Source organism: Anomaloglossus baeobatrachus, chromosome 4 (assembly GCF_048569485.1).
Source record: "Anomaloglossus baeobatrachus isolate aAnoBae1 chromosome 4, aAnoBae1.hap1, whole genome shotgun sequence".
Lineage (NCBI taxonomy): Eukaryota > Metazoa > Chordata > Amphibia > Anura > Aromobatidae > Anomaloglossus > Anomaloglossus baeobatrachus.
In genome coordinates, this window is record NC_134356.1 from 371,746,013 (window position 1) to 371,759,797 (window position 13,785).

General features: G+C 45.5%; 1 protein-coding gene across 2 annotated transcripts in view; it reads right to left on the reverse strand.

Annotated features, from left to right (window-relative positions):
* LHFPL3 (LHFPL tetraspan subfamily member 3) overlaps nt 1–11,827 on the reverse strand; it is a 176,890-nt gene extending 165,063 nt beyond the window's left edge. The window contains exon 1 of one of the 2 annotated variants that reach the window (XM_075345179.1): nt 11,088–11,827. In XM_075345179.1, coding sequence (XP_075201294.1) covers nt 11,088–11,511 — 424 coding nt within the window. In that variant the 5' untranslated portion in view covers nt 11,512–11,827. The remainder of the gene's footprint in view (nt 1–11,087) is intronic. The other variant, XM_075345178.1, reaches the window with a different exon arrangement.
* Nucleotides 11,828–13,785: the final 1,958 nt, after the last annotated feature.

Below are 13,785 nucleotides of genomic sequence, written 5' to 3' on the forward strand. Positions count from 1 at the left end.
CAAGATCGCAATTCACAAGAGTACGTCGAATTGTCATGGATAAGGAGGTTCTACCTCTACGCCTAAACGCTATGTCAGAAAAATTTCAGGAACGTAATTATCCTCTGACGCTCCTAAAACAAGAAACAGAACGTGCTCTTTACCAGAGCGATTCTGCTACAGAACCCAAATCACACTCTTCACGTATTCCGTTTGTACACAAATATCACCCGATAGTACCCAAAGTACAACACATTATCAAAAAACATTGGCCTCTCTTGCAAAAAGCGCATCCAGAGATTGATCCCTTTGTTCCACCACCTCTTATGTTTATGAAAAGATCTCCTAACTTACGTGATCGCTTAATTAGAGCGGATATAGGCCCGATTCACCGCAATCCAGTCCAAACTTTTCTAGGTCCAAAACGGAAAGGGACTTTTCCCTGCCTGAGTTGTGCGGCCTGCTCTAATGTCATCAAAGGCAGTTCTGTGACCCACCCCAGAACTGGTAGATCCTACCCAATTAAAGACTTTTATACCTGTGATTCTAATTTCGTTGTATATGTAGTTAAATGCCCATGCGGTTTGTTGTACGTAGGCGAAACCACACAGCACATACGGGATAGGATTGCAAGTCACAAATCGACAATACGTTGTAATAAAACTTGGCTCCCAATTCCACATCACTTTAAAGAGGCCCGTCATTTAGTCTCTCAATTGAGATTCCAAGTTCTGGAAAAAATAGAACGCCCAAGACGGGGTGGTAATCATATACAACTGCTTAAACACAGAGAGAGTTATTGGATCTATACTCTGCATACACTAACTCCGTTTGGTTTGAATAGGGAAATTGAATGGTCTATGTAATTGAAATCTAACATATTGTTTATTTTTTCTAACAGATATGAATATCTGATCTGCAATAAAATGGATCCTTACTCCTCTGCTCCTCTCCCCCTTCCCAAATCCCGTCCCGATGGGTAAGACTGGTACGGCACTTTGCACCTCCCTCCTTTTTTTCCCCTTCTCTATTTTTTTTCCCCTTCTCTATTCTTTCCTCTCTCTACCCTTTATCCTTTTTGGTTCTTCTATATATCTAAATTACATTGACATTGGGTTTCCTCCCTTTTTCTTCCCCCCCCCCCCCTGTTCCCCCTCTCCCTTCCCACCCCCCCCCCCCAAAAGACCCCCATTCCCCTTTCCTATTTTGAGTGTCAGTTTTATAACATGGCATCTTGCTGTATTTTCTACATAGGGGCTGGCGTTAGTACACACACATACATTCTCCTGTTTGGGCTTCGAGAAGATGATGCCTGCGGCTCAGCACAGCATCATCTCCTCGCCTGTGATACCATACACCGTTACACAAGGGGTCATTGACCGCTTTGGCGCGCTAGGTCACTTCTCCTTTTGGCCACCACGCATGCGCAGTTGCGCGGCGTTAGTTTCATAACATGGCTACCTGTTGTCAGTCCCACACAAAGGTGGGCGTTTATAACACACGTGGTGACGCTACAACGTGATCCTCCTGTCAACATATATATTCTCCTACTCGAGTTCTGAGGAGATGATATCTGCGCCTGCGCGCAGCGTCATCTCCTCGGCAGAGATATGATTTGCCCTGACCACGCAGGCGCGCTAGATCATCCCTTCTCCTGATTCTCCTGATTCTCGGTCATCACGCATGCGCAGACGCGCAGCGTCAGCTCTGTAACGTGGCAACATGCTGTTATTTCAGGGGCGGGCGCTGGTGCCGTGTGCGGTGACGTCACGGCGCCATCCCCCCTGTCTATATATACAGTCTCTGGGCTCTGATGAGATGATATCGGCGCCCAGCGCACGACGTCATCTCCTTGCCATTGTTATGTTACATCCCTACACATGAGGCCGTGTACCGCGCACGCGCATTAGGTCATACCCTTTCCTTCGATTCCCAGTCATCACACAGGCACTGCATACTAATGACCTGATCAGCTGGGAGCTTACCACGTGAGCTCCATGACGCCAATACCCCTCCCACTTACTATGTATTTAAAGTGCCACAATACAGCTGACACTAGCCGTCCTATACAGCCAAGGCACGTGAGTGCTGGCGTCCACACAGGCTCAGGTAAGATTACATTTTCCAGATTTCCTCACTCTATGTTTATACTGGGCTGACTTTCCTATTCCTTCTCATACATAGAAAATACATCCCAGGCGTTCCTGGTATCCCATCCATACCCTATATGTAACTACCACGTCTATATTGATTCAGGTAACCTATCTGCTTACACCACTTCCTCTATACGTATATATTCCTAGCTTTATACATACAGATATCTATTTTATATTTTAGCATTCTCCCTGGAATACAGAACTATTAGTGACAGGTAGTATCACCTGTTTTTTTCACCACCTTAATCTGTTCTTTCACTATCTCATGCTGCTACCAGTCTCTTGAAAAACCTCCCCTTGCTCCATCTTCCTTTGCCTTTGCTCCCATTGTTATGTACCTGCGTATATACATATGACGGATGTATTCTGCATTCTTGACTTACTATAATCTAGACTTGATCTACTTGTTTATGTCTATGTGTGTGCATTATGCGTGTATGTATATGTATATGTATGTATGTATATGTATATATATATGTACATGTCTGTATGTACGTACATCTTTCATATATCACCGACGAGATTCATGTTCACTTTCTTACAAAATCGCAAAGTAGCATAATATTATTTGTTTTGTACTAATTGTATGTGTTTATGCTCTATTTTTCACAACAGACTCTGTGAACAAGGCCTGTGGCCGCAACGTCAGAGCTATTTTCTGTCTTTAGTTCAATTCCTTTGCAAGGTTTTTTTGAATTTTCAATAAAATTAATACATTATTTATCACATTGAGTGTGCAGTGTACCTCTACTTGTTTACTAGCCTTATTGACAATTTTTTGCTTGTATATGGCCATCACGGATCTATTTGTATCCAAGGATTCCTTTTGATATCTGGAATCCTTGTGATCAATGGGTACCCTGTAAAGGTTAAAGATATTGCGTTACCTGCCTTACCGGCGATACTCTGCTTGTCCATATACACACTCTGCCCTGAGTGGGCAGAGTAACAGTAACGTGTCTGTGTTGTTTGAGCCTAGATGATTCAAGTGGTTACCAGTATACTATTTCAGAACGCCGCCCTCATATGTACCAAAATGCTATGTGAATAACATTATGCGCCGAGTTCTCTTGCACTTTGACAAGTGCTTAATACATCTTTATTTAGCGCATGCGCAGTAGCGAATGTTGGGTGGTGATTTATAAAACAGTTTACTCAATAGCATTCCATAACGCCGCTCACGTATATACTGAACCGCCATATGGATAACGCTATGCGCTTTGCTTTTCTGCACTTTGACAAGTGCTTAATACACTTTTGTCTAACGCATGCGCAGTAGCGAATGATGGGTGGTGAGTTACGTCATGTGACCAAACCAAGATGGCGGCCGCCATCGGAGCGGTGCAAACGCACACCGTTTCTCAGCTGCTGCACGGGTGAGTGGTAATTTATGTCCTTTATATGTGCTACACAGGAGACTGGTGCACTGCCTTCACTCTTTTTCCCCTGAGGAAGCCACCATCATAGGTGGCGATACGCGTGGGGTTACCACGCCAGGAACTCTCTCACTCTCCTCATCACCTTTGCCCACATGGTTGTTAGACACCCTTGGTAGTAAGTACGGGACTGTGACTGTCATGCTGTAGGCAGCTTTCCTTCACCAGCCTGCTGTATTAGGGTTGTAATACCCTTACCATTCAGTGATAGGGCTGTTGTGTATCCACCTAAGTGTCCAGGATCTTGCTTATGTGATATTTCCCAAGGTTGTTCACCGTTACCATCTATCACTGGCTTATAGTGCACAGTCTTGGGGGCATAACTGAGCGTGACTTTTTTTGATCTATCCAATTGTGGTTTATATGTGATCGTGGACCAGCTATATTACATATATACCTTTTGCCTGTCTATTGTTAAGTGCAAATTCCAACTTTTGCCACTGGCTCACACATTGTGTAATTATATCTAGTTTTTGACTAGTACAATCTGTGTTATACATGTAATCATAGACAAACTGGAATATAACTATGTTCCTTTAACATTAAGTACCAGCTTGAATCCGGTTACTGGTCCTTAAGCCACGTGGCTTACTGCCTTCCTTTTTAAGCACTGTTTATTGGCATTTTGCGTGTATGACTGGACATTAATTCTGTCCATAGGAGAGTCTTATATCATAATTTCATTTCATATTGTAATTTCATTATATTGTTCCTGGCGGGTTGGTTTATTATGCCATCGGCTTTTTAAGTGTTTTTAATTATGTTCTCTTGTGTGCCTCACTCCCAAGTGTGGTAATATGTGATTTATGTATTCATGTTGCAATAAAGTCTTTTTCTATTTATTCTTGGTGCTGTGATCCCTTTTTGGTATACCTTTCCCTTTGTTATTTGAAGCTGCCGTAGTGATAATGTTCGCTACGGCAGCTATCACAAGACATCGCATGTGCGATGGGGGCGGGTACTATCGCGCTCGGCATCGCTAGCATCGGCTAGTGATGTCGTAGCGTGCAAAGTACACCTTAGGGGTACTTTGCACACTGGCGACATCGCTACTGCGATCTCGTCGGGGTCAAATCGAAAGTACCGCACATCCAGCGCCGGTAACGGCGTCGCAACGTGTAAAGCCTAGATGCGCCGATAAACGATCGCAAAAGCGTTGTAAATCGGTGATCTGTGTAGTGTCGGTCATTTTGATATGCAGATTCCATTTTTCACTCTTACATATAGCTATTGGATTTTTCAAGTCAGTATTCACACAGCAGTTTCTGCTATTTCATGTATTCCCCTTACATAGTCACTGGTGTGCATACCTTATCTCCCCATAGTGATGTTTTTTTAGGTTTTTGCACCCAGTTCAGACTTAGAATGGTGTTCCAAACGTTATTCCTTATTTGTTAGTAGTTTTTCGTTTGTGAACCCTCCCCAACACACCTATTGCCAATCCATATCATACGCATAAATAGCCTGGGTCTCAGCTTCCCATACACGGTAAGTTTTTTAACTGCATGAGAGGACACACACAAGCTAGGGACCCCAACGTAGAGAAATACTTTGGCGTAGTGTTGGGGCTCTATTGCATTGATCAATTCAGTAGCTAAATTTCTCTTGATTCATATGTTCATGGCAGTAATGCAGATTCCATTTTTCACATTTTCACTCTTACATATAGCTATTGGATTTTTCAAGTCAGTATTCACACAGCAGTTTCTGCTATTTCATGTATTCCCCTTACATAGTCACTGGTGTGCATACCTTATCTCCCCATAGTGATGTTTTTTTAGTTTTTTTTTTAGGTTTTTGCACCCAGTTCAGACTTAGAATGGTCTTCCAAACGTTATTCCTTATTGGTCATTTTGATAATGTCGCACCAATAGGAGATACGATGTTGTTCCTCGTTCCTGCGGGGAATAAGCTGCCAACGTACAAAAGGCAGTTTGTTCTCCTAAGAGCTGCAGAGCATTACAATAATGGATCTGCAGGCAACAATGAAGCATGGTGGAGATTCCTTGCAATTTGGGGGCTGCATTTCAACAAAGGTTTAGGGATTTTATCAAGATTAATAGTGTCCTTATCGGCAAATAAGACAGAGATACTTATCCATTATGCAGTGTCAGGGGAGACATCTGACTGGCTCCAAATGTATTCTTCCGCAGGACAAAAACCCTAAACATCCAGCCAATGTCATTAAGAACTATCTACAACGTAAAGTAGAATATGAGTGCTTGCTGGACGTGATAATATGTCCCCACACAGCCCTGATCTCAAACATCATCGAGACTGTCTGGATTACCTGTAGAGACAGAAGGACTTGTGCAAGCCTAAATGCACAGAAGATCTGTGGTTACTTCTCCAAGATGTTTGGCACAATCTCCTTGCCACGTTCCTTCAAAAACTATGTGCAAGTGTACCTAGAAGAACTGATGATGTTTTGAATGGATCTGGTGCTTACCCCAAATATTGATTGAATTTAGATTTTTTTTTCATTCACTTTTTGTTGATTGACAAAAATAAACTATCACCGCTTCTATTTTTGAAAGAATTGTTACTTTGCTGCATATATTTGCACATACCTGAAACGTGCATGAAACGGAATATTTCAGTCCTGGAGTGTGTAGTGGCATGTGGAGCAGACTCAGGTAGCTCTGGTAGCATACATTTAACCCCTTCAATGTCATGTCAATGACTGACAGCTCGATTAAAATCACTTCATCCAAGTGTAATCTGTTTGTGCGCCCATCACCACCCCCTCCATAATGTGCCGATTGGTTATCATGGAAGCTGATAGCCCCTGTCGTTACCATCTTGGTACTCCTTTGAAGCCCTGCCACAGACTTGGATTTATAAAAGACTGAGATATGTCCCCCTATTGGACAAACCATCAGCAGATTCGGTTTCCAATACCATTTCTATGCTGATGACACCCAATTATATACATCATCTCCAATCATCACCCCTGCTTTGTTACAAAATACCAGAGATTGTCTGTCTGCTGTCTTTCAAAGCATGTCCTCCCTGTATCTGAAACTGAATCTCTCCCAAAGCTGAGTTTCTTGTGTTTCCTCCCTCTAAAAACCAACCTACACCCGACATCTCAATTATCTTCGATGATTTAATCATTATTCCCAAGCAGCATGCTCGCTGTCTTGGGGTCATATTTGACTCAGAACTCTCCTTCATTCCCCATATACAATCTCTCACTCGCACATGTCACCTACATCTCAAAAACATCTCCAGAATCCGACCATTTCTTACTTTCGAAACTGCAAAAACCCTTACTGTCGCTCTTATTCACTCCCGCCTGGATTACTGCAACTCTTTATTGATTGGTCTCCCTCGGACCAATCTCTCCCCGCTCCAATCCATCTTGAATGCAGCAGCCAGGGTCATATTCCTGTCCAGCTGCTTCACCGATGCCTCTACCTTGTGCCAGTCAGTACACTGGCTACCTATCAGCTACAGAATACAATACAAACTCATATCCCTCACCCACAAAGCTCTCCACAGCTCTGCATCATCATATATCTTATCCCTCATCTCTGTCTATCCTCCTACCCACCCCCTTCGTTCCGCAAATGATCTTAGACTAACATCCTCCATAATAAGAACCTCACATCTCCGTCTCCAAGACTTTTCTCGTGCCGCGCCAGTTTTCTGGAATGCACTACCCCAAAGAATGCGACTAACATCCAGCCTTCAAGTTTTTAAGCGTACATTAAAAACTCATCTCTTCAGACAAGCTTATCATAATAACTTACTAACCTAACTCTCCCCTGTCCCACCTTCTAAATGCTACTCGTAACCTTCTCTCTCCTATGTCTGTCATCACATCCTACATACAACCAAAAGCACGTAAGGGCACCCAAAAGGTTAGTGTCTAATGACCAGATCATTCATCTTTATATGTAACCAATTAACTAGCATAACGATGGCCGGCTAGATCTACAAGTGTGCTTCACCTCTTGTGTCCCCCTTTTTCCCCATAGATTGTAAGCTTTCGAGCAGGGCCCTCATTCCTACTGTAGCTGTTGAATTATGCACTATTTTGTTTTGTATTTGTCTATACAACCCCCCACCGGATTGTAAAGTGCTGCGGAATATGTTGGCGCTATATAAACTTTATTATTATTATTATTATTATTATTACGTGGTATAATTCCAGAGCATTGCAGTACATAGAAAAAGTGATATAACGAAATCACTTCAAGTTCCCTATAGAGACTAAAAAAATTAAAGGGAACCTGGCAGGTGCATATTGCACCTAACAGGTTCCCTTTAATTGTTTTAAAACCACAAGCAGTTCTGGGTGCATATCGCTAATCCCTGCCTAACCGTTCTTGTATATTGTAGCATAGATAAAGAGATCTTTAGAAAAAGTATTTCTAAGGATCTTTTATCGTATGCTAAAGAGCGAGGGGACTAGTCCCAAGGGTGTTATATCCCCGACTAGTCAGTCCTCCTAGCATATTAGCATGCCCACAGGGGTGTACTAACATGCTATTCAATGCAGCATCACCAGCGGTGCAGCACATACCTGCGTTCGATCTTCTGAATGCTCCGACACCTCTGGTCATGCGCACTATGAAGCCGGGTGTATGCGTCCCAACTTCAGAAAGGTCTAGTGCACATGACTGGAAGTGCCCGGCATTCAGAAGCGTGGTCACCGCAGACACAGGTACGCACGTCACCGCTGGAGCTATTCTATGTCATCTCAGTACACCCCTGTGGGTGTGCGAACATGCTAAGAGGGCGGACTGGTCGGGGGATATAACGCCCATGGGACTAGTGTCCTCGCTCATTAGCATACGATATAAGATCTTTAGAAATAGTTTTTCTAAAGATCTCTTTATCTATGTTAGTGTATATAGGGACGGTTAGACAGGAAATAGCAATATGTACCCAGAAGTGCTTGTAGTTCTGGCTGCATACTGCATCTGACAGGTTCCTTTTAAGTGCAATACAAAAAATAAAAACAAAACTTTCTACTCTCGCAGCTTCTCCAAAAGGTAAAAATAAAGATCCAAAAAAATAACCATAATCAATACCGATGCATTAGGTAAAGTCTGATCTATGAAAATAAACATTACTTGACCCATAACGTATAAGTCTTTAAGAAAATAAAATTAAAAAATTGCAGGGTTTTTTTTGCTTCCGCCTTCCACCCCCCCAAAAAAAATCAATAACACAATCAAAGTTTTGTATACACCCCAAAATGGTCCTATTGAAAATGACCACTTGGTACTCAGACAAAAGAACATAGAAGTTTGGTATCACTAAAATCATACTGACCTGAAGAATGGTGTTGCCAGATCAGTTTTACCTCACAATAAAATCTGTAAAAACAAACCCCCAAAAAAACAATGGCAAATTTTTTTATTTTTACAATGATTTTAGCTTACTGAGTTTTATTCATGAATTTCTTTCATTATTTGGTGAAGAAAATGGTGTCATTCAAAACAAACTCTTTCCACAAAAAAGGCCTCTGTCATGCCGGAGTGTACAGATGCTCAGCGTGCGGTACAAGATAGGGGTAGACCCTAGCGATAGGGAGAGGGGAGACCTCCTTCCACTCACCTGAGTCTGTACCCAATGCTCACAAACGTCCCTATGCAGGTCCTTCCCCCTGTCGCCGTCACATGCTTCGATCCTCATTTTCCCTAAACTTGCCCTGACTAGTGAGAAGGCTGGCGAGAGTATTGCCACTGCAATAATACAACACAAGGGAACGGAGACAGACAGAGGGAAATTAGACTCAAAAAGGAAAACACTCCAAGCTCCTCCAATGCAGATAAGACGTCTAAACACCACAGCTGCAACTGTCACAACTCCTCAGCATGTTCCAGAGATTTGCTTCTTCCAAAGTGGACAGCATAAGAATGAGATTCTATATCTAGCATCAGATGGTAACACATGTGACTTTTTATAGTGATGTGGAGTGGTCCTTCTATATCCTGCATCAGATGATAGGACAGTGACTCTTTATCGTGAAGGGCAGTGGTCCTTCTATATCCTGCATCAGATGATAGGACAGTGACTCTTTATCGTGAAGGGCAGTGGTCCTTCTATATCCAGCATCAGATGGTAAGACAGTGACTCTTTATAGTGAAGGGTGGGGGTGGTCATAAAGAGCTACACCTGAGATTTAGGGGCATTTTGCACACTACGACATCGCAGGTGCGATGTCGGTGGGGTCAAATTGAAAGTGACGCACATCCGGCGTCGCAGGCGATATCGTAGTGTGTAAAGCCTTTTTGATACGATTAACGAGCGCAAAATCGTCATAATCGTATCATCGGTGTAGCGTCGGTCATTTCCATAATTTGGAAATGACCAATGTTACGATGTTGTTTTTCGTTCCTGTGGCAGCACACATCTCTGTGTGTGAAGCCGCAGGAGCGAGGAACATCTCCTACCTGCGTCCTGCGGCTCACGCCGGCTATGCGGAAGGAAGGAGGTGGGCAGGATGTTTACGTCCCGCTCATCTCCGCCCCTCCGCTTCTATTGGCCGCCTGCCGTGTGACGTCGCTGTGACGCCGCACGACCCCGCCCCCTTAGGAAGGAGGTGGGTCGCCGGCCAGAGCGACGTCGCAGGGCAGGTGAGTGCATGTGAAGCTGCCGTAGCGATAATGTTCGCTACGGCAGCTATCACCATGATATCACAGCTGCGACGGGGGCGGGGACTATCGCGCTCGGCATCGCAAGCATTGGCTTGCGATGTCGTAGTGTGCAAAGTGCCCCTAAGGCTACAAAGGAGAACCAGATAGGAAAGAGTCCTTAACCCCTACAGCACCAAAAGAATGTAGATTCAGTCCAACACAAGCAGCAAACCTGGGCATAATAAAGCATTGTGACCTTCTGGCCCCAGACTTTCCAGAGGTCTCACCAGAGAGGGGCACACCCACGACATACTCACATGGCTAAGGCAAATAAAAAAAGTTATGGCTCTTGGAAGAAGAAGAGAAAAAAAACCAAAATGCAAAAACAAAAAGCGCTGCATCCTTATATTTATGGACTGCATGAATTAAAGGGGTTTTGTCAAGATCAAAAGGGTGTTTCCTAGTGTCTAGATATTGGCTTTGCTGGAATCAGTTCGGACTGGCACACGGTCGCACCACGGGCCCATACAGTACTCTCTCCCAGGGGACTTCGCGAGGCCACATCTGTGATCCAGCCAGCTTCACATTCCCATAAGTGGGCTCTAAGGCACGGAGTCTGCTCACTAGGCGCGCTCTTGCCTCGGTAACCAACCACTCTGAGAATGCAGGGTGGCCGGTAACCTAGGTAACGAGCTGTATCCTATACAAGTACAAATATTTTGGTCCTCTAGAACAGAAAGGATTTTAATAAGGTGTACATTACAAAGTTGCTTGTTTTTACAATTTTACAAGCACTTTTCAATGTTACTCACTCATGAACCTCAGACTACACCGAAGTCCAAGTGACTCTTGAGGTCGCAGAGAACAAATGACATCTGAGCACTGGCAGTGCCCTTCGTGTTGGCCCCGGGGCTGGCACTCACCTGATGACAGCTGCATCCAGGCGCAGATCTTATACACCGTGGCTGTGCTACAGAAGAAGAACAGGACGAAGGACACGATGCAGCCGATGATGAGCGTCATGGACAGGCCGATGAAGAAGGAGGCGGCTTTGAAGGCTCCGGAGGGAATGGTGGAGAAATCGGTGAAGCTGCCCGTGCATGTGAGCTCCTTGGAGAAGCCGCTACCGATACAATAGTGGAATAGTCCGAAGTAGCCGGCCTGAGGGGTGTCCACTCCGTCCCCTATCCAGTAGGGCTGGATGAAGCACACAATGTTGACGATGGCGAAGCAGATGGTGAAGATCGCCCACAGCACCCCGATGGCCCGCGAGTTGCGGATGTAATTGGCGTGGTAGATCTTGGCCGCCTCCTGCGGGGACAGCATCGCTAAGCTCGCGTCTGGCATCCTCGCCGCCCGGAGAAGGGGACACTGCTGACCGAGGAGACAAATCACAGCAGCAGCAGCGGCGGCATGGAGAGACACTGGGGCTGCTCCGAGGCTCGGCGCGTCATGGAGGCTCCGTCTGTGCACACACCTGAGCCCTGTCTGCAGACCGAGAGCGGTCACTGCGACCTGCTGCTGCAGATCTGCATCCCAATGTGTCAGGAGCAGACGCTACCACAGAGCTGGGAGGGGAGCGGCCAACGCAGCAACGTATGCTGGATGTCTCAGCAGAGATGACAGGAGGGTACCAATCACGGTGTGCACATGACATCCCTCCTCATCGCCCCCCCATCGGTGCTGCGCGTGAGCGAGTCCAAGGCACGTGCTGGTGACGAGGGGGCGCGGGAAGTGTGAGGTGAGGCGAGGGGCTGCCGCTAAATATAGCCGGGCTCCTCCGGTATTGGCAGTCCGCAGACCTGCCGCCACTCACTGAGACCAGGCATGGGGTTCCCATAGCAAGGGAGCCATATTTATGGCTACTGACCACTGTGTGTGAAAGTGGCCAGTCAGGGTGAGCCAAGGGTCCACCATAGGGGACCACCTCATGGTATAGCAAAGCGCCTGCACAGGTAGAGACTAGAGATGAGCGAACCGGTCCCGGTTCGGCTCGAGGCGGTTCGCCGAACGGGGGGTCTGGCTCGAGTTCGGCTCGTCGAACGTTCGACGAACCGAACTCGAGCCCATAGGAAACAATGGCAGGCAATCACAAACACAGTAAAACACCTAGAAAACACCCTCAAAGGTGTCCAAAAGGTGACAAACAACTCACAACACAACACAAACACATGGGAAAGTGACAAGGACATGTACTCATGCGAAAACAAAACAGCTGGACAAGGAAAAAGAGGAGGACACACAGATATAGGCATGGCACGCCCTTCTAAAGTCATGTAAAACACCGCAAGGTGACTCCAAGCGGAGTCTCCCTTTTTTCCAAAAATTGGGCCCCACACACCCACCCCTTCAGTGGCAGCAGTTGTGCCCCAGTTGTACACTTCACAGCTAGATTTGCATCAAGCACATTCAAAAATACGCCATTCTTATCCGTCCCCAGGATGACACCGGGGTAGGTAGCAAAGTCTTTCCTGATCCCAGCTCTGTTCATCTTGGCTTCTTTTAAAAACACAGCAAGCAAGGGTTACTCCAAGCGGAGTCTCCCTTTTTTCCAAAAATTGGGCCCCACACACACCCACCCCTTCAGTGGCAGCAGTTGTGCCCCAGTTGTACACTTCACAGCTAGATTTGCATCAAGCACATTCAAAAATACGCTATTCTTAACCGTCCCCAGGATGACACCGGGGTAGGTAGCAAAGTCTTTCCTGATCCCAGCTCTGTTCATCTTGGCTTCTTTTAAAAACACAGCAAGCAAGGGTTACTCCAAGCGGAGTCTCCCTTTTTTCCAAAAATTGGGCCACACAGACACCCACCCCATCAGTGGCAGCACTTGGGCCCTAGTTGCAAACAGGATGTTTTGATTTGCATCAAGCACATTCAAAAATACGCTATTCTTAGCCGTCCCCAGGATGACACCGGGGTAGGTAGCAAAGTCTTTGCTGACCCATGACTTGTTCATCTTGGCTTCTTTTAAAAACAATGTAAGCAAGGGTTACTCCAAGCGGAGTCTCCCCTTTTTTCCAAAAATTGGGCCCCACACACACCCACCCATTCAGTGGCAGCAGTTGTGCCCCAGTTGTACACTTCACAGCTAGATTTGCATCAAGCACATTCAAAAATACGCTATTCTTAACCGTCCCCAGGATGACACCGGGGTAGGTAGCAAAGTCTTTCCTGATCCCAGCTCTGTTCATCTTGGCTTCTTTTAAAAACACAGCAAGCAAGGGTTACTCCAAGCGGAGTCTCCCTTTTTTCCAAAAATTGGGCCACACAGACACCCACCCCATCAGTGGCAGCACTTGGGCCCTAGTTGCAAACAGGATGTTTTGATTTGCATCAAGCACATTCAAAAATACGCTATTCTTAGCCGTCCCCAGGATGACACCGGGGTAGGTAGCAAAGTCTTTGCTGACCCATGACTTGTTCATCTTGGCTTCTTTTAAAAACAATGTAAGCAAGGGTTACTCCAAGCGGAGTCTCCCCTTTTTTCCAAAAATTGGGCCCCACACACACCCACCCATTCAGTGGCAGCAGTTGTGCCCCAGTTGTACACTTCACAGCTAGATTTGCATCAAGCACATTCAAAAATACGCCATTCTTATCCGTCCCCAGGATGACACC